The following is a 24,725-nucleotide window of genomic DNA, read 5'->3' as shown; positions in this document are numbered from 1 at the left end:
TAATTTATTCGTCTGGTACTCACTCACTTCTACCGCAAGACCTTGTTTTAAATCCTCAACTTATTTTATAAACATTTAGCAGCAAAGTGTTTTCATGGAATTGCCATGTAACACATTCACATTAACATGCAAAATACAAAATCAGGAGGTAGAATATCCTCGCTATGAGGCATGGAGGCACCTCTGTTTTTTTTTTTTTTTGTGATTACCCATAGATGAACAGAGGAAGGCCTCAGGATGATGCGTGCCTCCTCAGAAAAGCACCCTGACACACTTCATACCATCTCAGGGGACGGACTGCAGGCCGTTTTCTAAAACTTCTGGTTTATTAAAACTTGGGTCTTGTTTTTTTTTTAAATTTTGACCGTCATTTCTTTCAGTATTGATAAAATTGTACTCACCAAAGTAATTACTGAGATCTGGGAACAGGGCGATGAATTGGGGCAAGAAACGCGCAGTCAGACGATCATACAGGTTTAGCCAAATTATCTAAACCCAAAGTGAGCACACCTGAAAATGTTGCTCATAATCCTTCATTGCACATGAAATCTTTCTATGTGCACAACTACGGCAAGTACAGTGAGTCAAAGTTGAACCAGGAAGTCGGTCCAATCCCAGATCTTAGCAATTGGTCAAAAGCTTTGAAAAGAAAACTTAGGTTGTATAAAGCAGGAACTTCATTTCAAGTGTATACAGTTAAATATGCCAGCATTATAATGGCTCCACAGTACCTGCATTGCTCAAAGCTGCATTGGGACCTGCGAGATGCACAGGAGTCTCGCATTCATGCCAACGCCTGCTTGGAAGCCTAATCAATACAGTGCACTTGAGAAATGTCTGATGCAGAGATTTCCCATGATGCATTGCAATCCAGGACTGTGATCAAAATTACAGCATATAAAATCCCACTGTGTGGCGGTCTTCCAGCCACAGACATGCTTTATACTTCATGCAGGCTTGGAATTCAGTGGAAATGCATCCCAAAGTGTTCGGGGGGAAAATCATCATCCCCATCATGTTCCTTCCATCCTCTTCAGCTTCATCATTAATCTGCCTGGTATTACTTACTTTTCGGTTTGAATCGTAGATGTGTATCATAGTTTTTTGATGGGAGTAATAATGATTTTGAACTTGACCTTTGGGTTTCCTTTAACATTTCCTTTTAATGTCATTGTGTTTTTTTGTCACTGTGTCTCCATATGTTGTCGATGTATGTTTGGTTCTGTCCTCATCATGACAACCCTTCCCTGCCAGCAGAAGGTAAACAGAGGCGTTCTTACAACGCCGGTCCGCCTGTAGCTCTTCCTTTAGCTCCTGTTTTTTCCCCCCTATTCTTTCCTCCTTCCCTGTCTCTCTCTCTCTGGCACGGAGTTATTATCACTCTAATAGCACTGAGGAGATTGAAGTTTGTGTGTGTGTGTGTGTGTGTGTGTGTGTGTGTGTGTGTGTGTGTGTGTGTGTGTGCGCGCCTTTGTTTGCTGCATGGGGAGCACTAAAGGCACTCTGGAAGGAGAAAAGGGAAATAAGGGACAAAGGAAGGAGGGTATTTTTTATGTTTTCAGAGTGATGCTGAGAGCGAGCAGCACGTAAAGCCTTTGCAGCCGTGGCTGTCCTGCTTACGCTGGCGAGAGAAGCAGCATGGCAACGCTCTGAGCTCAGCAGGAGGACCTGAAGCTACACATATAACACAGCATCCTCCTCATATAACCTCAGCGTTATATGGAACATGACTGATGTGTGTGTGCTTTACTAAAGCGCATACATTGTACATGATACTATTTATGTCTTAACACCATGGCAAAATCTATGTCATATATGGCCACTGCCTATTGTCATATATGACAAAACATAACCTTTCATTATTTCTATTGGCTTTTCATAACATTTTAACAACTCTGACTGTGAATGAGGTTAACAAACGCTAAACAACAAATCAAAGAACATCTACTCACTCATGTACTTAAACGATCTGTCTTTGTGTGAAAATGTTGAGATTAATTAGCTCTCATGTCACACTGACCCTACACTTGATTACTAGACTTGTATGTTGAATTTTCTGAATATAAAAATTAAATCATTAACATCGTGGTTTTTAACACTCAAGTCAAATTATTAAAGCTTGTGGCAAATACTCCAATTAAAGCTGTCATTATGCTTTGTAAGGCTGTGTGCAATAGGTAAGAGAAATCCATAAGCATGCCATGCACAGTATGAAGGGACTGTTTGAAACTACAATTTTAAATATGCATTGTGGTTGCACTGACGCTTAATTTATAGTATATCCAGAGTGAAATGCTTGAAATGTCGTCACCTTATTTCTCAGTAAATCAATATTGCCTGCAGTGCTTAATGCTACCATCAGCTGTTCTGTTTGTGACTGTAAATGGGATGCTGTTCCCAGTTTGACCTGCTGGTGGAGCTCTTCCAGGATGAGGAGAAAGCTACCAGTCCCACTGGTCAGGTCCCTGGCACCGGAGGCCGGACCCGCCTCAGCATCAAACCTGACAAGAGCCGAGACAAGAGCAGCAAGGAGCACAAGAAGACCGTCGGCTGCCAGGTTGATCTCTTTCTCCAGTGTTTTGTTATGTGGTCTGATGCAGTTACATGCCTGCACACTCAGTGTTTACACAGACGCTCAGTCCACGCTAATAGCACAAAGTGAGATCAAGTGATCCAGTGTATTTTGGTAGACATCAAAAATATACTATACTGAAAAAATATACTGTGGGTTCTGTTTACCCACATCTAAATCATATTCATCATATCAATTATTTCTTAATCCATTCTATAGATTTTAAGTACATTATCTCTGCTTAATTGTTTTTATATTGATTATATTGCTACTAACAAAGGCATGTGATTGCAATGATGATTATCCAAAGCTGCATTTTACACATGCACTCAGCCTCAGATTGAACCTACAAAAGAAAGGAGGATGATGATGATGATGATGATGATGGTCCTCTCTTGTAGTTTCGTAACTCTCTGCATATGCTGATGGAGACTTTGAATGCAACCACTCCACACTATGTACGCTGCATCAAACCCAATGACTTCAAAATGGCCTTCTCGTGAGTCTCCCTCTTCTCTGTTTATGAAAAACTACTCTGCATGTTTTCAAGTAAATTGTTATTGTGGGACAGTATGATGGTTTTCTCTTTTCTCCGTATTCTATACATCATATTCTCAGTTTCCTGCCTTTAACATTGTTGCCGTCAATAAATTATGCACTGTGCTCAAACCACCATCTTAGCTCGGGCGTAATTCATGTTGACTGTAGTTATTTGTTATTGGCAGGTTTGATCCCAAACGTGCGGTGCAGCAGCTCAGAGCATGTGGCGTCCTGGAAACTATCCGCATCTCTGCTGCAGGTTTCCCATCCAGGTGCTGTTGCATCCTTGCAACACTGCTACTGATTCTCATAAACTCGCATGTGTTTAGTATTTGTTGTGTATCCTTTAAAGAATGTTCAAGATTACAATGCACAAGGCAAATGCAAATGTACTCTGCAACTGAGAGTCTGCTGTACATACAATGTGAATATATGGACCTTACAGCATTGCAGCTCGTCAGCTCAGTGTAGGCTTGATCTGATCTGATCTAGTGAAACAAGCCAGTTTTATTATCTACCATCACTCAAGTTGTACAAGTGATTAGCTTTCTCCATGTAGAGGAGACTGTGTTTTCTGGCCTCCTCCTACAGTTGTTGATTACTCTGTCAGGCAGGATGAGTCACTTTACAGTATAAACACATGTATTGAATTGTTTGGTAGTTCTCAGCTTTTTTTCTCCACAAGCTGTTAATCTCTTTGCAATTTTACTTTGGTTAAAATAACTTTACTCAACAAGCAGTAATGAATAAAATGATTAGATCATGGCACATTTTTCTGACTGTGTGTGTTTTGTGTGTGTGTGTGTGTGTGTGTGTGTGTGTGTGTCTCAGGTGGACCTACCAGGAGTTCTTCAGCCGTTACAGAGTCCTGATGAAGCAGAAGGACGTGTTACCTGACAAGAAGTTGACCTGCAAGAACGTCCTGGAGAAACTAGTGCAGGTCAGACTATCTGGCTTTTTACTTTGCCTCAATTTCAAACTTTTTGTTTTAAATGGCACTGAAATGGATCAAAAGTTAGGCTTTGCATTTTCTTTGTGCTTACACAGTAGGCCTGTCTGTCCATCTAATCACTGTCTTACCCCTGATCCCGGCTCCTGTCTTCCTTCAGGACCAGGATAAATACCAGTTTGGTAAGACCAAGATCTTCTTCAGGGCCGGCCAGGTTGCTTACCTGGAGAAGTTGAGGGCAGACAAGTTGCGTGCTGCCTGCATTCGTATCCAGAAAACCATCCGCTGCTGGCTGGCACGCAAGAAGTATCTGCACAAGCGCAGTGCTGCCATCACCATCCAGAGGTTCACCAGAGGATACCAGGCTCGCTGGTGAGTCAGTTGAACCTGATATTTGCTTCCTTTCAGCCATTCAAACAGAACAATCGCATGCAAAGATGTCAAAGGCTGAAATACCTAAAGTTTAATGTAATATTAAAATTATAAATACGTGTTAGTTGAGACATGTATATCTCGGCTCTCCTCAGCTTGGCCAAGTTCATGCGTCGCACTCAGGCGGCCATCATCATCCAGAAGTACCAGAGGATGTACGTGGAGAGGAAACGCTACAAGCAGAAGCAGGCTGCCGCTCTGGTCATGCAGACGATCCTCAGAGCTTACATGGCCCGGCAGAAGTACCAGGCGGTAAGACACATGTCACAAAACACTGCAAAAATATATTCATCCTAACCAGTCCTTCTATTATTATGTTATTATGTTATTATTATGTTATGTTTAATATTAGCCTACAGAAAGGAATATTTAGCTTATAGTAAAATCTGAAAATATTTGCCTCTGTGTAATATCCACATGTGCTCTCGTCTCTCTCTGCCACTCCTTTACTGTTTCTGTGTCTTGTCTGTAGTTACTGCGGGAGCACAAGGCGGTGATCATTCAGAAGCGCGTTCGTGGCTGGTTGGCTCGGTGCTGGTACAAGCACTGCCTTGTCTCCATAGTCTACCTGCAGTGCTGCATCCGCAGGATGAGGGCCAGGCGCGAGCTGAAGAAGCTGAAGATCGAGGCTCGCTCAGTGGAGCACTTCAAGAAGCTCAACAAAGGCATGGAGAACAAGATCATGCAGCTGCAGAGGAAAATCGACGAGCAGGTGAGTTTCCCATTTTTTTCCCATTTTTGTTTTTATTTCCTCGTGTATTGATTAATTTCCCTGTTTTATGATCTGTCCTATGCCTCCAGACCAAGGACAACCGGGCAATCAATGAGAGGCTAGTTGGTCTGGAGAGTTCCTACACGGCGGAGAGCGAGCGGATGCGCGGCGAGCTGAGCCGTCTGCGTGGGGTGGAGGAGGAGGCCAAGAACAAAACCAACCAGGTGTCCTCGCTGCTGGAGGAGCTGGAGAGGCTGAGGAAGGAGCTGAGTGTCACACAGAAGGAGAAGAAGACCATCGAGGACTGGGCGCAAACCTACAGGGACGAAATGGAGAAAGTAAGTTAGGAATCATGTCCATCCATCCTGTCCATTTTCCTGTAGTTGTTCTGATCCTCCATCTCCCTGTGCACAGTGTGTATATATGTCCCTCCGTCTGTCTCCCGTACTATAGTATATGTCTTTTTCTCTCCTTCCCTATTCTTTGTTTGTAGATCGGACATGTTTCCTTAGATGTTGGTTGCATATTTGAACCATCTGGAGGTTTTGAATTTCAAGGAAAATTCTTTTTTTGCAGTGGCTGAATTACAAAAAACAAGTGGCTTATTTATTCTCCTTAAAACCTCCTCCGTCTTCTCTCCTCCACTTAGGTTTCCATTTTTAGTGAAACTGTGGCTGTCAAAAGTCCTAGTATTAGTTTAAGTTCCATAGAAATTGCTCCTAATGAGTACAATCTCCCATAGTTTCCTGGAAATATATATATATCACAAAACACATTTTATGCATAAACATGCATATTGGCATCAGAGGAAAACCGTTTTTCCTCAATTTAGGAGCCAGAGCGAACCAGGGGGAAATGGGCACGTGGTGGGCTCAGAGGGCAGTGTTGCCCTGAGGCAGGTGAGCACAGAAGATAGAGTAGTGTGCTAGTGTCATAGCCACTGAACTGTGTGTTTTCTTTCAGTGTTTTTGTCTAGTGTTTTGTCTTCTTTTGTCTTCAAATAATAATAAAATGGAGGTTATTCTAAATGAGAAGCACTTGCTTTCAGCATTTTTTAAGAGTGAGGAATTACAGTAACATGCTAGATGACAGATGTGCTACATAAATGGATCAGTCACATTTTAGTTGTGTTGTCATTTCACATTCAAATGCTGACAGTCACCAGCTTTACACAAGATGTAATTAAACATCATTTGTTTGTTGTGTGTGTGTGTGTGTGTGTGTAGATGGTCTCGGAGCTGAAGGAACAGAATGGCTCGCTGAAGAAAGAGAAGGACGACTTGAACAGGTTGATTCAGGAACAGAGTCAGCAGATGACAGGTACATTATGCAAACATCACCACATAAATCATACTGACTTACTGCAACACATGCAACACATCCATCCAATCACACAGAAACTTTTAGTTGTCTCCATACAGTATGTTTCTTTTTTTAACTGCTTCCTTTTTATGTTTTGTCCCGTCAGAGAAAATGGCCCGTTCGATTGCACAGGAGACTCAGCAGCTGGAGACGGATCTGAACGAGGAGCGATCTCGCTACCAGAATCTCCTGACAGAACACCTTCGCCTCGAGGAGAAATACGACGACCTGAAGGAGGAGATGGCTTCCTCGGTGAGGGACACATGCACACACACCCAGTCAATACTTATGAGAGGTTTCACTTATTTGTGAGCATAATTAGACATAATTTTAGCGCTACTCAACTTGTTAAAGTTCTGAAAACACTGAGACAACAATAGAACTTATTCATTATTCAATATTTGTCAACATCAGATTTGCTTGACCACAACAGCAGAAAGCAAATGGTTTCAACACTTAGCTGCACAGGCGCAGCAAGGAGAACTTGAGTCTATTGTTTTTAAAATGATCATTTTCTCTCTCATCTGTAGAACGTCTCCAAGCCTGGCCACAGGAGAACAGATTCCACCCACAGCAGCAACGAATCAGAGTACACCTACAACTCAGAGTACGCCGAATTGGAAGAAGGTTCCCGTGCCGCCGAAGTAAGAATGTTGGCATTAAGTTTTCCTCTTTTAATAAGAGGGAAAATCCAGAGACATTGTTTCTACTGTTACAAAATGATTGCTGACGTTAAAGTGAAGCACAATATTGATTGCAATGCAAGTCAGGAATCGTAGTATTTATGGCCTTAAACATTGGCATTTAAATATTTGTGCTTATGCATATGCTCTGTCCTAACATGTCTCTGTCATGCAGGATGTGACACGAGGAATAGACACCTCGCTGACCCTCAAGCTCCAGAAACGTCTCACAGAACTGGAGCAAGAAAAGCAGTCGCTGCGCAACGAACTGGAAAACAAAGAGGATCAGTTCCAGCGGGCTAGAGCCAGGGTACTGACATCCACACTGGGCTCTGAAATATCTCACTTTATTAATTTATATAACACTTAATGATATAAGCCTCATTCTAGTGTGTTAACCCATGGTAAAGGATTGTAAACATACACTAATACTGTACTTGCATAGGAAAAGCTTTCTAATAGCATAATCTACATATATAAGTATGTAAGACCAGTGTAAGTACAATCAATTCCTTTTATTTTTACACTTTTCATGACTATTTTGATAGAATAGGAGTATTTTCATCATTATGCACATGATTAAAGAGCTTCAATAGTTAATATATAGGTTAACAGAGGAAAAATAGATATTCTAAAGTTTGGCTGAATTATCTGCATTTTTCAAATCTCCTTTTTTCTCATCAGGCCATGTTCTTATTTGGCCCTGTTTCAAACTGTACTGCATCATGTATTACAGACTTTGTCCCAGTCCCAAACACCTCTTCATCACCATGTTTTTCTCCTTGTTTCAGGATGACGCAGAGTTTAAAAAGGCTCGTGGGGCAGAGCTGGAGTACGAGTCCCTGAAGGTAAGCTGTCAGGAGAGTAAAGTACAAATGCAAAAACACTAGCACACTGTTTCCAGACAATGAATCGATCCAAAGCCAGACAACTTATTTCTTTACAGTAATTCATGCCATAGCTTCAGAAAGGCTCATTTGCTACTTGTTATCATGACAATGACCCCCACGACACTGACTCTTCTCACATCCCAGCGTCAAGAGCTGGAGTCAGAGAACAAGAAGCTGAAACATAACCTGGCGGAGATAAGGCAAAGCCTGCTGGGTAACGCAGCAGCAGGTGCCGGGGCCCCGGGCTCCCCAGCTTACAAGGTGCTCCTGGAGCAGCTCAACGCCTCCTGTGAGGAGCTGGAGGTCCGCAAGGAGGAGGTGCTGATCCTGCGCTCCCAGCTTGTCAGCCAGAAGGAAGCCATGCACCACAAGGTAAACAGTTTACGGTCTCTGTTTTCTCAGTGTTCAAAGAGGGAAATGACATCCATCAACACTGCTCCTGCCTGAAAAGCAGAGTATTTGGCCTCTAACCATCCACATGTAATTCAACTTTTGGGAACTGTGGTCACATGGTGCTATTGTACTTTCACTAAATTAAGCTAGATTTAAGTGGATGGTACCCTGATTGCTTGCATCCACCTTTTTACATTTGTGTGTTATGTTTCTTTCCCCCCATGTCTGCTTCTCTGTTTGTCTATTGGTGGCACAATATCCCAAAGTAAAATCTCTCTTGGCCTAAATATCACGTTGATTTTGCCAGTGATCCTAATCTCAGATTTCCACCATTATTTGTTTTTAATATTTCCTAAATAACTCTTATACTGTGTTTATGTACTCATGAAAAACTCTGAGTCTTCCTTTTAGCTTTTAAACAATATTAAAAATCAGTTCAATCAGTCATTTGTGTCTAAAAGACAAGTGGTGAATTGAACATTACTTTATTGAACTCCACAAATTGCTCTAGTTAGTTGTTGATTTTGGGTCAAGATCACAATTAAATCACATTATTGTTCACACTGTATGTAGCTAATGTTTTCACTGTACCCTCAGTGTGTCTAACTCTCCTGTCTCCACCTTCTCTCCTCCACCCATGCCTTCCCACAGGATGAGAAGGTACAGTTAAAGAAATGCATCATACATGAGTATTTAACACTTTGTTTACGGTGTGTCTTGTATGTAAAACTTCTTTATGTAAGAAATCTGATCCAGCAGAATCAATTTTATCTGTCATCTCAATGAAAATAAGCAGGAGGACCATTTTGTTTGCTGTGCATTCATTTGAAAACAAGTGCAACTCTTACCACCACTGCGAAGAAAATTGTTATATTTAGTTTAACATAAACCCCTAGTATTCTTAAAATGTAAAAACAGCTGTGGATGAGGTGTCTTGTATTGCTGGTGGTTGTTTAGTGGTGGAGGTTTCTTATTTTTCACTGGCAGCTACTCAAAAATAGCTGCTATTGGGTTCCAGAGAGTTGAGTAGAAAACAAGGTTTCCAAACCATTAACTGTAAACTTAGTTTTACTTTCAGTACCTCAAAATTAGGGTACTTTTAAGTATGAGGCTTTACTGTACACTTTTCTATTATTCCTTTTATTCAAGTATGGAAATTATCATTATTAACAACTTTCACTGGAACCACAGCAGGGTACCGAAGGATGGCACAAACACGCTGAAGCCAGTGACATGAAATCACAGAGAAATCAGTTGATCTGTTACACTGACACAAGATCAGCATTCTTCTTATAAGAGGCTTTACACACAGACTCTGTCCTCTTCATGCTGTGGTTTGATTATCTCATCTGTCTTGTCCTTTATCTGGGTGAATGCATTCATGGACAATTTTTTTCACTACAAGTCACAGAAAGTTCTCCTCAGTGGCCATTTTACAGCAGCCATTTTGCATCCGTCCTTGTGAACACCATCTGTAATACGTTCAGACCCCAAGGATGACCCTCTGCAAGTTGAATTTGAAATTGCAGTCTGTAGATTTCTGTTAACACATGGCAGTAACTGTATTTAGAGAAAAACTCAAATAAGTATATACTCTTCTTTCTTGTTTCCGATAGAGTTGACTGCACTTGGTTTCAGAAATGCACATTCAGAACGCAAAATTTTAATTCAGAACATAATATTCAAAGTTCATAAGCACTGCTTGAACTCCAAAGGGTCTGACTTCACAGTGCTGGGTAGTGGTGGCTTGTGTCTGTACTTACATAGTTAACATAGGTGTTGAATTATTTATTTTGCTGTTGACTCACTAAAGAAATAAACTGTGTGACAGTTTGTCTGCTGCATTATATTGTAGCTACACAGATGTACAGATATTCTGGCTCCCAGTGTTGCTCTTTCAGGCTAAGAAAGTGAGCCTTGTCTTCATATCAAACTGTAACACAGCGGTCACATGAACCCTGCTCACTTTGATCACAAGTGACCTCAAACCCCTGGTTACTTATCAGCTGACGCTCTCCTGTCGGTGCTGTCTGGCTCGACAACAGCACCTCTTGTCTTTTGAAAGCTAGAAGAAAAGGCTCACTGTTGTGACATGACGTTACCCGTAGATCGACAGCTGTCACTGTTTCTGCCCCACGGTTCCGACTGGCTAATGACTGTAGAAGTAAAAGGACAGCCGTAGCCAGCAGCTGCACTGATGCTCAGTGTCAACATGCTGACTGCTGAAAATCCCAGTTGTGGTGATGATGTGGTTCCTGATGCATCCTCACAAGCAGTTGAAGCAGCAGGGTCACTCTCTAAATGTGCCGTTACTCTTTCTCATTAATTCTTCTGTACTTTTTTTATTTTTTTATTTTTCTAGGAGACCATGACCGAGCCGTCTGTCTATGTTGGCGATGTGTCCAAACTGAAGGACGCCGATGAACTCAAGCAAGCATGCATAGGCCTCAAAGACACCAACAGGTACTTTGTTGCAGCCAGTACGCCTCCCAATCTCCGTGTCTTCACATTCGTCAGTGTTGAATTCTCTCCGAGCCCTCACTCCATCATCTATCTTCTGTCCACATTTTGTATCTTACCGAGCTCTTGTTCCATTATTAATATTACCGTGATATGTGCAAGAAATGTGTGTTTGTGAACGCTGCCTTGTCCTATGCAGATCTCCTAGGTTCATGCGTAAGCCGTTGGAAGTCAGTGATCTCCTGAGTAGGCTGAGGTAACCAATGAGACGTGGCCTATGCATCATGGAACAGAGCATGCATGGCCACGCTGATGCCAAACAGGGTTGAAAATGTCACAAATGACTGATATTACTGAAGCCAAAACAGCTGACTCTACTTTGTAGTGCAGATGAAAGCTTGGGTAGCTTTGCGTGGCGTTTTCTAACAGCATGTCGAATAATGTAGTAGCTCTAGCTACAGTTTAGGTCTTACTCATGCTCTAACAGACTGTGTTTACCTGTATTTGAAGTCAAGGAATGTGTGTTTGGCTTTGGAGTCAAGTTTTAGGATTCGTAGGTCTGCATGGGGTTTTAATAGTTCAGCATGAACAACAGCAGAGTCTGTTAAACTGAAGGTGACTCAAAATAGTTTCTGTTTTCCCTCAAAACAAACATACAAGGATGTTTTCAGTGGCTTCAACAGCTCTGGTCTGGTTTTGGAGATGCTGCAGACCTCCATATTCACAATGCAGTATTTACAAAATGTGTGGCATGAAAGCATGAAATGTCTGAGCTAAAAGGGTATGTATGTAATCTTCAGTTATAGTTTAACCTTTATTAACACATAGATTTACAACATGACTTCCTCACACACTGACTATTCAGCAGTGATGAGGTTTGATGCTGTTGTAGGAGGCCTCCTGTCTCAGCTTTATGGAATGAGTTTGGCATCAGTCCTGCATGAAAGCCCACTTGTTTCTTTTATTTGTTAAAGCAGAGATGCACAGCACACTTTTAACACTAGAACCGCCAGGTGTCGCTGTATACCTAAAACTGCCAACGAGTAAAATTTACCCGCTATTAGAATGCATTGATTTTGTGATTATTTCTGCGACACGTTGCTCAAACACACTTTGCCCAGACATTCAGCACCTTGGGTGTGCACTTCCCACAAACAGCATTACAGCACTTCATGCATTTACAGAATGTTTTATTGTGTTTGCATTCACTATACAGGTAATTTTCTCCTGCACCTGTGAAGGGCACGTCCACGCGTGGAGGCTCTTTTGATGCCATCCACTCCGCGCTGTTGTAGTTATATTCTACACACAGTCTGAATTCAAATGCAGCATATAATTGACTATTGCACTTTTTATAGGCTTACATAATAATAATAATAATAATAATAATAATGTAGAATAATAATCTAAGGTGTTCTTCCTGCTTGTTTGTTTCGGACTGGGGTGCATCCAAACAATTACACATACAAAAACTTCATAATTCTTTCTCTTATCTAAATTGAAGGTTATCCTATGACTTGACACAGCTCTGTCACACATAGTAGTAGACAAAAGGTGCCAATAGCAAAATTTATAGGATGAAAATGACTGCGTTCTCTATCGGGGTAAATTTTACCCGCTGGCACTCATAGGTATAAATGCCCATTTTTAAAATCTGGCTTCATCTTGACAATTTTTAACAATAGGGGGCGCTACACAACACACTTTTAGGAAAAGTCAAAGACTGGGAGACTTGAATGTTGCATTTAAACAAAGTTACATACAATCGGAAGAACAGCAGCGGGTAAATTTTATCCGTTGGCAGTTCTAGTGTTAAGAAATTGAATGATGATGCACAGAAATAATTTTCCGAGGAATACATTTAAAATGTATTTCCTTCTGTAGCCAGTTTTGCTCATCTCATTGGCCTCAAAATGCTGTCAAAGTGAACACACACTTGATATACACTTGATATTTGATTGGATATTGCTTTCTAAGCAACAATGTTTTTCCAATATAATTAAAGTGTTGAGGGAAACTTCTCATTGTTACTCATCAGAGTTGCACTGTGCATCACTGCCTTTATCCCTCTGTTTCTCCCATGTTGCTCCCTTTGTAGCTTGTGACCTTCTTTATTCACACACTGACATAAGAGTGTACAGTATAGAATATTTAGTACACAGCAGGCTACACACAGACAATAGACATTCAGTACACCTCAAACTCCAGATAATATGCTTCAAATTTACTACAGTCCATGAATAAAGGACAGTGGTTTTACCTTGCACATGTACAGAAACCTCAGATGAAGGTAGACATATTCTTGTTGTCTTGCACACCTCTTCCTCCCTACCCAACCATCCCACATTTTTCTTTTTGTCATTGTGTTGTTCATGTTCCTTTGTGTTGTGTGTCGGTCAGATCTGCCGCTCCAGACTTCCATAAGCTGAATGAGGACGGAGAGCTGTGGCTGGTTAATCAGGGCTTAAAGGAAACCATCAGGTGTAACTGTGTTTTCAACACAAGTGTGATTTTTGAACATGATATGTTTGCCTTTTCACAGGAAAGGATGTGTGCTGCTGTTTTTAACTTTCCTCTCTCACGCTTTATCAACCTCTGAGTTTTCTCTCACATCTGTCTTTCCATTTATTTTATCCAGCTGGACAGTTTTAGGACACGTAACTTGTGACTTAGAAGTCCTCTCGGCTAATCAGAACTTTTTACAAGTTTAGGAGCCCTTTTAGTGACAAATTCATAAACCAAAAACATATACATTTTAAAATTAGGACTGACACACCCATTATTTTCTCCTTAACCGCCATATAGGCACTACTCTAAGCCTACTTTATGTTTTATGAATATTGCCCCAGGGCTCATTAGATTGAATAAAAGATGCATAATATATAGTAATTTTATACAAGGTTTTGGTTTGATTTTCCCACTTTATTTCTAACATAGTGCAGCAGAATTTGTCTTCATCCTGTTACTAACCTTGTTTTACTCACTAATGACAGCCTGTTGTGGTGTTTGATCATTAACAGCTTACTTACTGATGTAAGCAAAGTGAGAAAAAGTTCTTTATTCCTGATATTTAAAACAAACCCTAAGAATTGTTCACAAACACTATTTGACTTAGATCTCATGACTGAAGACTGTCAGTGCTCATCTTAAACTATTACATGTGTTTACTCTTTTCCTTCATGGAGGGAAGCACTGGAATTTAGACAGCCATTTTAATTTTCTTGCTGCTATGGTATTATTAATAGGTGCAAGTCTTACTGAATGCTGGTTAACTAATTGCCACATGACCTACATAACTGACTGACACTGAGTGTGAAGTTACCAAACTAGTGTGAAGAGATCCATGAACAGTTTGGGAAGCAGGTCCATCCACCCGCTGAAGCAAGAAACCGAACCTCCTATCAGCTCTACCTGCTCCGTTGCTCAGCCTGACCTCTGACCACAATGTTGGCTCGGTTCAGCTTTTCAAGAAAGTGAAGCTAAATGACTCAGCAGAGGTGTTCAGAGAGGCTGGGCTCTGGGCTGCTGGTATTGTCTGCACAGCATGCTGGTGTCCTGGGTCTCCACACTGTGGTGGAAACCTCAACTCTTTTCACGCACACTATAATGCTGATTTATTTTCCTCTCCTTCTCCTATTCACGCCCTTTCTCATTATTCCCTGTTCTTTCTTCCCCACACCTCAAACCTTTCCTCTCCCTCACTCCATCTTCCCTCACATCCTCTCACCTGCCACATACATCTTCCTTTTTCCTCATCCCTTCACCTCCCATCTACTCCCCATCCTTGTTTCGTCTTTCGCACTCTACTCCTCCTCCTCCCTTTTTCTCCCCCCTCTGGTCTCATCTCTGTCTCTCCCCCACCCCCCAGGTTACTGGAGCACCAGCTGCAGACTCAGCGGAAAAGTTATGATAACGAGGTGGAGGCGTTGCGAGGCGAGCTGCAAAATGTCAAGGAGGAGAACAATCGTCAGCAGCAGCTCTTGGCCCAAAACCTCCAGCTGCCTCCAGAGGCCCGAATCGAAGCCAGTCTGCAACACGAGATCACACGGCTCACCAATGAGAACCTGGTATGCTGCAACACACACACAGATACACACAGGCTGAGGGAAAGTAGTAACTTCAAATTCACTTTATTTAAAGTATACATCACAAAGACTCTCAGCACAGTTACACATCAGACACACAATAGTGAGACCCCACACATACAACTACACACACAGGCAGAATCCCATACATGCAAGTAAGAGTGTTATTACAACATGACTGAGGCTAAATAAAAAACTTAATATAACAACAATAACAGATTTAAAGAAACTAGATAGTGTGACTAGAGTAGTGAAACTAGAGTCCCTCAGTGGAAACCAAAGTGGCAGGAATAGCAACATGAAAAGTATTTTGTTTTGTTGTTTTTGTCCCTTCACTGCTACAAGATAGATTTTTGGGGGGTATATGTTACGGTGTCAAGCAGGGAACTTAGGAACACAAGGAAAAAGGACCCAAACACAGACACAGAGGCAGAGCTGATGCAATAAATATGATTTTTAATGACAAAGGTAAAAAAAATACTGAAAGGCTTATGGAAGTCAGGCAGGCACAGGTCAAACCAGATAAAGCAGACCAAGACAGGTAAACAAGTCCGACAAGGTAAAGTCCTAAATCCAGGCGAGGTCAAGAGAAAAAGAATGAATACAGAAAACTAAGGCTGGAACACTTGACGTGTAGGCAAAGAAAGGGGAAATTGACTAAATACTCACTGAGGGAAGGACAACTAAACATAGGTGAAACATAACTAGACACAGGTGCAACTAATCAGGACAGGGCAGACAATCAAAACTGGAGAGAAAAGCAAACAAAGACAGGAAGTAAAACTACAAGACATATGAGGAGAGTATTTCAAAATAAAACAGGAAAATCTGTTACACATATTATTGCCTTCAACTTACAGCAAAGAAAGTGATGCTCGTTGCATCATCACACGTTGTTGTTGTTTATATTGAGCCATTAAGCCCAGAGTGAAAAGTCAACAACCAACAAAATAACCTGAATTCAGATGTATTACTTAACTGGCATTGACAGCCAGGACTGTGTGAACCGACAAATTGATCATCATTTCTCAAGAGCATGAAGACTTTGGGGACCAAACTGTGCAGATATGGCAGGATTAGTGTTTATCATAGTACTTCATACAGATGGCATCTAAGAAAAAAATATTACAAAAATTATTGATTTCAGGTTCAAGGGAAGTGCTGTGTTGTTCTACTCTGCATCCAGAATACAGCATTTCTGCCAAAGAATAGTAATGAATCGCTCCTGTGAAAAACTACCAGATGGTTCTGACCTACAGATGTGCATTAATGAAGTGTGGATTATGTTGCTAAAGCTGTTTGGGTTGGTGGTTTCAATTCCACTTGGCCCATACAAAATCTGAAACAGCCACTTCAGTGCTGTGTCACGCATACTCATTTGTGCGGCTGGTGTCACCTGACAGGAACTCATGGCTGATGACCCCACAGCGTCCCAAGAGGCTCGAGTCATCATTTTACGACGGATGGTTGTATGTAGAGACAAGGCGTGTGTGTTTGTGTGTGTGTGTGCATGCATGTGTGTGTTTGCATGTGTTCGAACTAACTTGAGGTGTGTGTTTTGAATGAAATAGCGCTGAGTGTCGCTCTAACTCTCCACAGCAGTGTCTTCTAACTCACAGCGGAGCAGCTCGGCACCTCTTTCTCTTTTCTAACAGCCAGCGACTCCTGTAACTTCTCTTCCTCTGAAAAAACAATCAGCACAGAAGCTCTCATGTTGATTTAAAACCCCTCCTGTGTGTTTGTCTGTTTATTTGTTTCCAAGACTTGCGTTTTGCCCAATGCAAACAAGTGATTTACAAAAGTGTTGGAGTGTTCCTTTTCACCACTTGAGGGCGACAGTGTGAAGCAGTCTTAGAAGTCAGAGGCCATTTGTCCTCACTATTTTCTCTTTTCTTTCTCTTCTCTCCATCACGCCATCCCTCGGCCTGTTTCAGGATCTGATGGAGCAGCTGGAGAAGCAGGACCGAACCATACGCAAGCTCAAGAAGCAGCTGAAGGTTTACTCCAAGAGGATTGGCGAGATGGGAGGTACGAGAGAAATCATCAATCAGCAGAGGGGGAATGAGAATCTGAATATATGTGTGTTTGAGTGCTACAGTACAGTATGTTGCCTGACTGTCATGTCTTGTGTGTCTCCCAGCGGGTCAAACTGAGGGCCAGACTTCTCCAGGACAGACGGTGGACGAGCCGATTCACCCTGTCAACATTCCCCGCAGGGAGAAAGATTTCCAAGGGATGCTGGAGTACAAGAAGGAGGATGAGCTCAAACTGGTCAAGAACCTCATCCTGGGTAAGAACTAATTCTAAACAGGTGGAAAATTAGATCAAAAAAATATATATAATCAATAATCAAATATCTATAAACTTTAAAGAGGTTGTTTAAGTAATTATGCCTCCACGCCAGCTATGGCCGTGGCGTGAAGCCCTTGTTTTTGGATTGTCCGTCCGATTCTCGTGAACACGATATCTCAGGAACGCCTGGAAGGAATTTCTTCAAATTTTGCTCAAACGTCCACATGAACTCAAGGATGAACTGATTAGAATTTGGTGGTCAGAGGTCAAAGGTCACTGTGACATCATAATGTCCTGGAAAAACACTTTTCTGGTCACAATCTCCCCTTCTGTTCCTGAGTTATGGTGTATTCAACACCATAACTCAGGAACAGAAGGGGAGATTGTGACCATATTTCACAGTTGGTTGGACACTGAATAGGTGACACTTTTGACTCAAAGGTCAAAGGTCATTGTGACGTCAAAATAGGGTTATAGACATAATTTAAGAATGAATTAGGCGATTCCAGATTTCACACACTGACTGTTGACTGGGACGACACAATGAGTAAGCAATAATTAGCACAGTACGGCTTTCCTATATCTCGTCCATTCTGCCGTTCACTTCCTGCCTCATTCTGAATTTCAAGCGTATTGGAATCACGTGTAGTGTGCAGTGTGTTGGAGCCTAGCTAATCATGATCCTGAGTGAGTGAGTGAGTGAGTTTCACCTATAGCTCATAGAGAGGCTTTGCATCTAAAAATGGCAGGAGAAAACAAAATACATACAGTATATTATATGAGTCTGGACAGACGTGGATGTAAACTACAACTTGACTGGTTGGCGGAGGCATACAACTGCGGGGAAGTAATTCTAGTTAAAAATTAATCAATGTGATGTAAAAAATGAAGGGTTCATTCACAGTTGCTACTGAACTCATTCCTCTTCTTGTCTCTCCAGAGCTGAAGCCTCGCGGTGTAGCCGTGAATCTGATCCCAGGTCTACCAGCCTACATCCTGTTCATGTGTCTGAGACACGCAGACTATGTCAACGATGACCAGAAGGTCCGCACTCTGCTCACCTCAACCATCAACAGTATTAAGAAGATCCTGAAGGTATGTATATGTATGTGTGTCTGTGTGTTCGGTATGTGGCAGTGGTGTTCATATAAAATGCAATAATGATTCATTTGCAGGATGTTTGAGTTTGAGAGGGTCTGATAGAGTTACAGTATGACTATTACCAGCTGGTTTACTGACTCCAGTTTGTTCTTCCTCTTCCTGTCAGAAACGAGGAGATGACTTTGAGACGGTCTCCTTCTGGCTGGCGAACACCTGCCGCTTCTTACACTGTCTTAAACAATACAGCGGAGACGAGGTGAGACTGACACACAAACCTAGAAACTGTCTCATTCAAATATGTACACATTCGTAAAAAGGGTTCATTAGACTTCTAGTCAATCTAGTCATTGTTTTTTGTGTTAAATTCTCATTATTCCAAACCAGCCACTGTTTATACACTGCTGATATGGAGTAGTGTTTTAATTGAATTGTTGGGGATAAAGATTGACAAAATATTTCCTATCCTTTTTTTCTTTTTTGAACCTGTACCTGCCTGTGTGTGTGTGTCTCAGGCCTTCATGAAGTACAATACACAGAGGCAGAACGAACACACTCTGTCCAACTTCGACCTGGCAGAGTACAGACAGGTGATCAGTGACCTGGCCATCCAGATCTACCAGCAGCTGATCAAATGCATGGAGAACATCCTCCAGCCCATGATAGGTGTGTGCATGTTCATGTCTGAGTGGATGTGAGCTCATACAAGCTAATGTTATTGTAGTATCGATCTGTATCGGTAATGATAATAAGCAATGCTCTTTTTTGTGTTTGTTTATGTGCATGATACAAGTACTTACTGTGTGTACTTACCCTGCAGTCTCTGGCATGCTGGAACACGAGACCATCCAGGGCGTGTCGGGGGTGAAGCCCACAGGTCTCCGTAAGCGGACATCTAGCATCGCTGACGAGGGCACCTACACCCTGGACTCCATCCTGCGGCAGCTCAGCGCCTTCCACTCCACCATGTGCCAGCACGGCACCGACCCCGAGCTCATCAAGCAGGTGGTGAAGCAGCAGTTCTACATCATCGGAGCCGTCACCCTCAACAACCTGCTGCTACGCAAAGACATGTGCTCCTGGAGCAAAGGCATGCAGATCAGGTAGGAGATGTCGCTGCTCAGAGGGGAGCTCTGGAGTGTGGCTGGTTTGTTTGATGTATTTGTCCCCTATGTTTAGATTTTTTTTTGTTGTTGTTGTGAACATTTTTGTTGTGATGTGTGTCTTTGTGCAGGTACAATGTGAGCCAGCTGGAGGAGTGGCTCAGAGACAAAGGTCTGATGACATGCGGAGCCAAGGAGACTCTGGAGCCTCTGATCCAGGCTGCTCAGCTGCTGCAGGTGAAGAAAAAGACTGACGAGGATGCCGAGGCCATCTGCTCCATGTGCCTGGCCCTCACCACTGCTCAGGTAAACCATCCTGTCACTCATTACACCACATTCAGATAAGCCCGACCAACCTCTGTCTGTCTAAAAGCTTAGAAAACCCAGCCATAACCTAAAATGTTTGTTTTGTTGTAATAACCTTTCTATGTTATGTCTCTTTCAGATCGTGAAGGTCCTGAACCTTTACACTCCAGTCAACGAGTTTGAGGAGAGAGTGTCTGTTTCATTCATACGAACCATACAGGTAATTTACTCCAGATGTATCAATACAACACTGTTTTCTGGACTTACTGTTTTGTGCACCTCCAGTATAAACATTAAGGACATGAATGCTCCTGGAAAACACCACTTAAAAAAGTTACACCTTCCAATTTATAGCACAAATTTAATCTAAATTTTATCATTTTAATTTGATATTGAGTAACTTCAACACTTCAACACTTTCAAGAACTTCAAAAATTGGTGGACCATCTCTACTCTAACCACCATTTTCCTAAACAGATCATATGGTTCTATATTGTACTATAATGTACTTTTCTACCTTCCAGACAGTCACTGGTTTCCATGCATTTTACCAACTCACATTAGTTATAAAATAGCGCACATTTCAGATCAATCGGCTCAATCGGCAACTGCATTAGTATAATATAGTATACTTGCATAACGATTAAAGCAGGTATAATGCTTATTGTTATGTATGAAGATTTTTTTTCTGCAAATGAAATTTAACTGCTTTTTGACTATTTCCATCTCATTTGCTCTTTCTTCCCTTCAGACTCGCTTGCGAGACCGTTGTGAGAGCCCCCAGTTGTTGATGGACACGAAGATGATTTATCCGGTCACTTTCCCATTCAGCCCTTCCTCCCTTGCCCTGGAAACCATCCAGATCCCCAGCTCGCTCAACCTGGGGTTCCTCACCCGTGTCTAAACCCGAGGCCCCACAGGACGGCTCTGAACCCTTCAGCGATTTTGATGTAGTGGCCACAGTTGGAATTGCAAGTCACATGACACTTGCAGGCCCAAAAAGACTTTTTCCCACACGCAATCATCACAAGAGAAATAAAAAGAAATTCTGAGCGTCACAAACTTTACAAAATTAGGATTTGTATTAACACAATTTGAGCAATTTTGTCCAAAAATGAATTGAAAAGTCTCAAAGAAACACGTTATCCAGTTATTTAAGATATCCCTGGTCGCACTTAACATGCAAAATTAAACACACAAACTCCACCACATGCTGAACTTTCAACATACATCTGTACAATACTTACATCCTCTGAACGTACACATGCACGCCTACACTCACGTGCACCTTGTCTCTTACAAAACGCACAGATACACACAGCACCCACAGTGGCCGCCGTTGGTTTAAATCTGGCTGTAAAACGCCATCATCCATCCACCGCTTGTATAAATGCCTGCCTTTAGAGAAGCCACAGGACCAGATCAATGCCTCCAGTATTCGCTCTCCACCGACACATGGGTCTGTCTTAGTGGTCTTGACCCCAGTCACCCCAGCTCTCCCTCCTCTGTGTTTCAACTAGTTGTTAAGATAGTTCTCCCTGTCATCGTCTCGTTCTCCAGTGAGAATGTAGGTACCGAAACACGAGAGCAGGCCCAAAAGGATGTGTTGAGACCTCACAGAGGAACAACTTGATAAGCTGTAGTCTACCTTGATATGTTGGGTCTCTATTTAAAAGGCAAAGTGAATTCTGAGTCCCAGTATGAAGCCAGATGAGTGATACCGCTCTAAAGTTAGCTCTGTCCATCCCATGTTGAGGAAACCTGGACCAGGCTTCGTTCTGGATGTTGTCATTTTACTCTCTGAACATAGTCAAGCCAAGACAGAACTCATCATCTGTACTATATTATTTATACATATATATAAATATATATAAATATTAATAATATATATCATGTATTTTATTTATTGCATTCACCTCCGTCCCCACCCTCCCTTTTTGGATTAGAAGCTTTCTCTTTGCAGAAATACATGTCCGAAATGAAGGATGGGACCATCATTTCCCAAAATGAACAGCTTTGTAAGGACAGTTTTAGTCTTAGTTCCACTGTGTAGGCTATTTATGTCAATATCAGGTAAATGATGTAGTATAGTTTAAGGAGTGCTGGGCACATATGATTATTTGTTAGGTCACGTCTTAACTTAGAGATGTCGCTTTGTCATGTTTATCCTGCATTTCTGGCAGATGAAGTGTAGCACGGATTCAGAGATTTACAAGGTGCGAGGTTCAAACTCTGCCAAGGGTTTGACTTGCCACAGTCAGTTTACAGCTGTGACCAGAGGTGAGTGTCACAACAAACACTGGCACAAAGATATTCACACAGATGTACACACAACATTACACTCTGCTTACTGCTGTATCACTGGGAGTATTGCACTCCTAACGCTTCTTTCTCCTCTCTACTTGTCTTCTCTGGTCACAGCTCCAGTCAGAGCTTTGAAAATGTTTTACTATTATCAGTGTGGAATTATTTATTTCAGTATTGTCATTTTCATATGTATCAAAGTTATATATATCGTAAAGCCATGTATCCCTGAGCAGAGTGGAGGGAGAAGGTTTCTCTGACAGCTTTACAACAATGTTTTCTGCTTTATTCCCACACTAACACTAACTGCAGCATTGTGGAGCGAATCCTCTCATCTCCTCTCGTGTCCAACCTCTGCCTTCCTGTTCAGTGGCCAAAAAAGCACAACATGGGCTTTTATTACCAAAAACAACAGAATATATGGAGCTCTCACTTGCAACCGCAGGGTTAAATTTATTTTTTTGACTTTTCTGTTTGGTGTACAGATTGTTTTGGTTCAGATATCCAGACATATTTGTTACTTGCTTTCAAAGTCTGAGGGTGATAGTGCACCACACCCATTACTCAGTATGGCTGCAGCGTGGTATAAAAACTGTACAGCATGCATTGCTGCTGCTGCCCTCATCTAACCTGCATGGGCCTGGCTTTACCAGCATTACCATTATCAGAAATTAACCCGCATGCTATTGTGTTTTTTGTTTGTTTGTTTGTTTGTTTTATTTTGGTTTGGTTTGTTTGTTTTGTACAAAAAGAAACTTCGGTGTGGTTGAGTTGTTGGATAAGTGTTAGGAAATCTGCTCATGTTGTTACAAAAAGTCCTTTGTCTGCATTAACATTGTCCCCACTGCCTCGTGTTTAGCACCTTTGCTTGTTTACTTCCGGTTGTGCTATTAGTATTAACAGTCAACCAAATTTGCCTCTTGCCCTCATGAGAACCTTATTTTTGCCTAATGACCTTACCCTTTCAACCAGATATTTCACTTTGATAGAATATTTCTTTCTCTTTTTTTAAGGTGCTTACCTATGTTGGAGATTGGGAATGGTCACCAAAACTGGACTCAGAACCATTTTTGATTTAATGTTTTGTTTAGTCTAAAAATTATTCTTCTGAAGCAGCCGACCAACCGAGGAACCATAGATCAAAATGTTTTGCAGTACTGGTGAAAATACAGTACGTGCTGAGAAATAAAAATATTTTACCAAGGTGAAGTATCTCATTAAATGCCACATTGAGCGGATCACTGTCACTCTGACAGGAACAAGCTACAGACGAAAACAAATTGTAAGTGGAGTAAAGAGAAGTTAGTATGTGTAGTAAGTTGTTTTGTGCTGCACTTGTATTTTAAAATAATTTGATATCCATATGCTCTCATTGGGACCACGTTATCAATCTGCCTTTTGTTATATGGTTTGGATTAATGGGTAGTTTAAAGTATGGTTTGTGTAAAGAGTACATATCGGCAGGTTGTGGCAAGAGAGACAGTAACTGAAGGAATTAATTAACTATATGAATGTTTAAAATTGTTAATGAAGTGTATCATGATTTTAGCTGCACATTGTGGACAAAGCCTTATCTGAATGATTTGCTATCTGAATGACTTAAACACATGATCAACATTGTGGCATTTTTTTGTTCTGTCAGTGTAGTATTTTTTTTTTCCACTGTAAAATGAATATGAATTGTTAAATGTGATCATTTTTAATTTTGATAAGGTGTCCTTTTGTGCTACAGTTGGTGTCACAGATGGGATGCACTGTTTAGCCATCAGTCAAAATGCACTTTTTAGACATTGCTGAGGAAGTCAGATAAATAATAGCTGGATGTGGACTGTAAGACGAAATACTTCACATTCAAGAGCCTTTCTTCCTTTGACTCCCACCGCTTTTTTAATGAACTGTGGCCCATTAAGCTTCCTCTACCCCGTTCCCTGTGTGAGTGGGCGCTTCACTTTCTTAATCAGTGATATATTTTTTTCTTGCTGTTTTATTAAAACAATTAATGCAAGCCACAGGTAAGAAGACACACTCTTGTGAATTGCACCAGCCTTCTCAGACACTTGAGAGTGCGGAGTGGGAAGGCTGGCCTGGTTTCAGAGGAGAGAAAAAAAAGCCATGTTCATTGGTTCGTATTGTTGAGTAGAGCTGCGGCGTCTTGTTCCCCTGGGCTTCTCTTGGGCTCTCAAACAGGAGAAAATGTCAGTCCTTCACTCTGCGTTTTTACATTAAGGAGAGAGTTGGTTGTATGATACGACGTAGACATTATAAACTACCATTGTTCTTATCAGCACTAGCGTTGATTGTGCCATTTTAAAAAAATGTTAAAAACAAAAGGATGTATCATCACCCCAGCTGTTGTGGTACTGGTGTGAACATGCTGAAGCCGGTACCAAATGTTTCCTCTCTGACCCATGTGTACATTTGACAAACTGGACTGTTGGTAGTTTCTGGTAGCTGTGCTTAGTGAATGTGTTCACCGTTAAGAAACTAAGAAACTTGGAATAAATTGTCAAATCTGTAAAAGTAAAATAAAAGAATTCAGCACTA

At 41.5% G+C, this 24,725-nt stretch overlaps 1 protein-coding gene across 11 annotated transcripts in view; it reads left to right on the top strand.

The window, feature by feature from the left end:
• The window catches only part of myo5aa (myosin VAa), a 58,712-nt gene extending 33,987 nt beyond the window's left edge, over positions 1-24,725 (top strand). For 2 of the 11 annotated variants that reach the window (XM_044193882.1, XM_044193865.1), the window contains exons 15-43: positions 1,258-1,260; positions 2,402-2,557; positions 2,974-3,071; positions 3,298-3,384; positions 3,944-4,052; positions 4,222-4,433; positions 4,589-4,745; positions 4,966-5,205; positions 5,295-5,543; positions 6,432-6,525; positions 6,674-6,819; positions 7,098-7,211; positions 7,426-7,560; positions 8,042-8,098; positions 8,285-8,512; positions 9,185-9,193; positions 10,896-10,996; positions 13,394-13,474; positions 14,862-15,060; positions 16,482-16,547; positions 17,013-17,106; positions 17,219-17,368; positions 18,311-18,465; positions 18,638-18,727; positions 18,984-19,134; positions 19,289-19,571; positions 19,703-19,877; positions 20,017-20,097; positions 20,629-24,725. In XM_044193882.1, the coding sequence (XP_044049817.1) occupies positions 1,258-1,260; positions 2,402-2,557; positions 2,974-3,071; positions 3,298-3,384; positions 3,944-4,052; positions 4,222-4,433; positions 4,589-4,745; positions 4,966-5,205; positions 5,295-5,543; positions 6,432-6,525; positions 6,674-6,819; positions 7,098-7,211; positions 7,426-7,560; positions 8,042-8,098; positions 8,285-8,512; positions 9,185-9,193; positions 10,896-10,996; positions 13,394-13,474; positions 14,862-15,060; positions 16,482-16,547; positions 17,013-17,106; positions 17,219-17,368; positions 18,311-18,465; positions 18,638-18,727; positions 18,984-19,134; positions 19,289-19,571; positions 19,703-19,877; positions 20,017-20,097; positions 20,629-20,781 (3,873 nt within the window). In that variant the 3' untranslated portion in view covers positions 20,782-24,725. The remainder of the gene's footprint in view (positions 1-1,257; positions 1,261-2,401; positions 2,558-2,973; positions 3,072-3,297; positions 3,385-3,943; positions 4,053-4,221; positions 4,434-4,588; positions 4,746-4,965; positions 5,206-5,294; positions 5,544-6,431; positions 6,526-6,673; positions 6,820-7,097; positions 7,212-7,425; positions 7,561-8,041; positions 8,099-8,284; positions 8,513-9,184; positions 9,194-10,895; positions 10,997-13,393; positions 13,475-14,861; positions 15,061-16,481; positions 16,548-17,012; positions 17,107-17,218; positions 17,369-18,310; positions 18,466-18,637; positions 18,728-18,983; positions 19,135-19,288; positions 19,572-19,702; positions 19,878-20,016; positions 20,098-20,628) is intronic. The other 9 variants (XM_044193874.1, XM_044193892.1, XM_044193908.1 and 6 more) reach the window with 9 other exon arrangements.

This window comes from Siniperca chuatsi, linkage group LG1 (assembly GCF_020085105.1).
Source record: "Siniperca chuatsi isolate FFG_IHB_CAS linkage group LG1, ASM2008510v1, whole genome shotgun sequence".
Taxonomy (NCBI): domain Eukaryota; kingdom Metazoa; phylum Chordata; class Actinopteri; order Centrarchiformes; family Sinipercidae; genus Siniperca; species Siniperca chuatsi.
The sequence above is the reverse complement of the archived record's forward strand: the minus strand, read 5'-3'. Positions and strand labels throughout refer to the sequence as shown.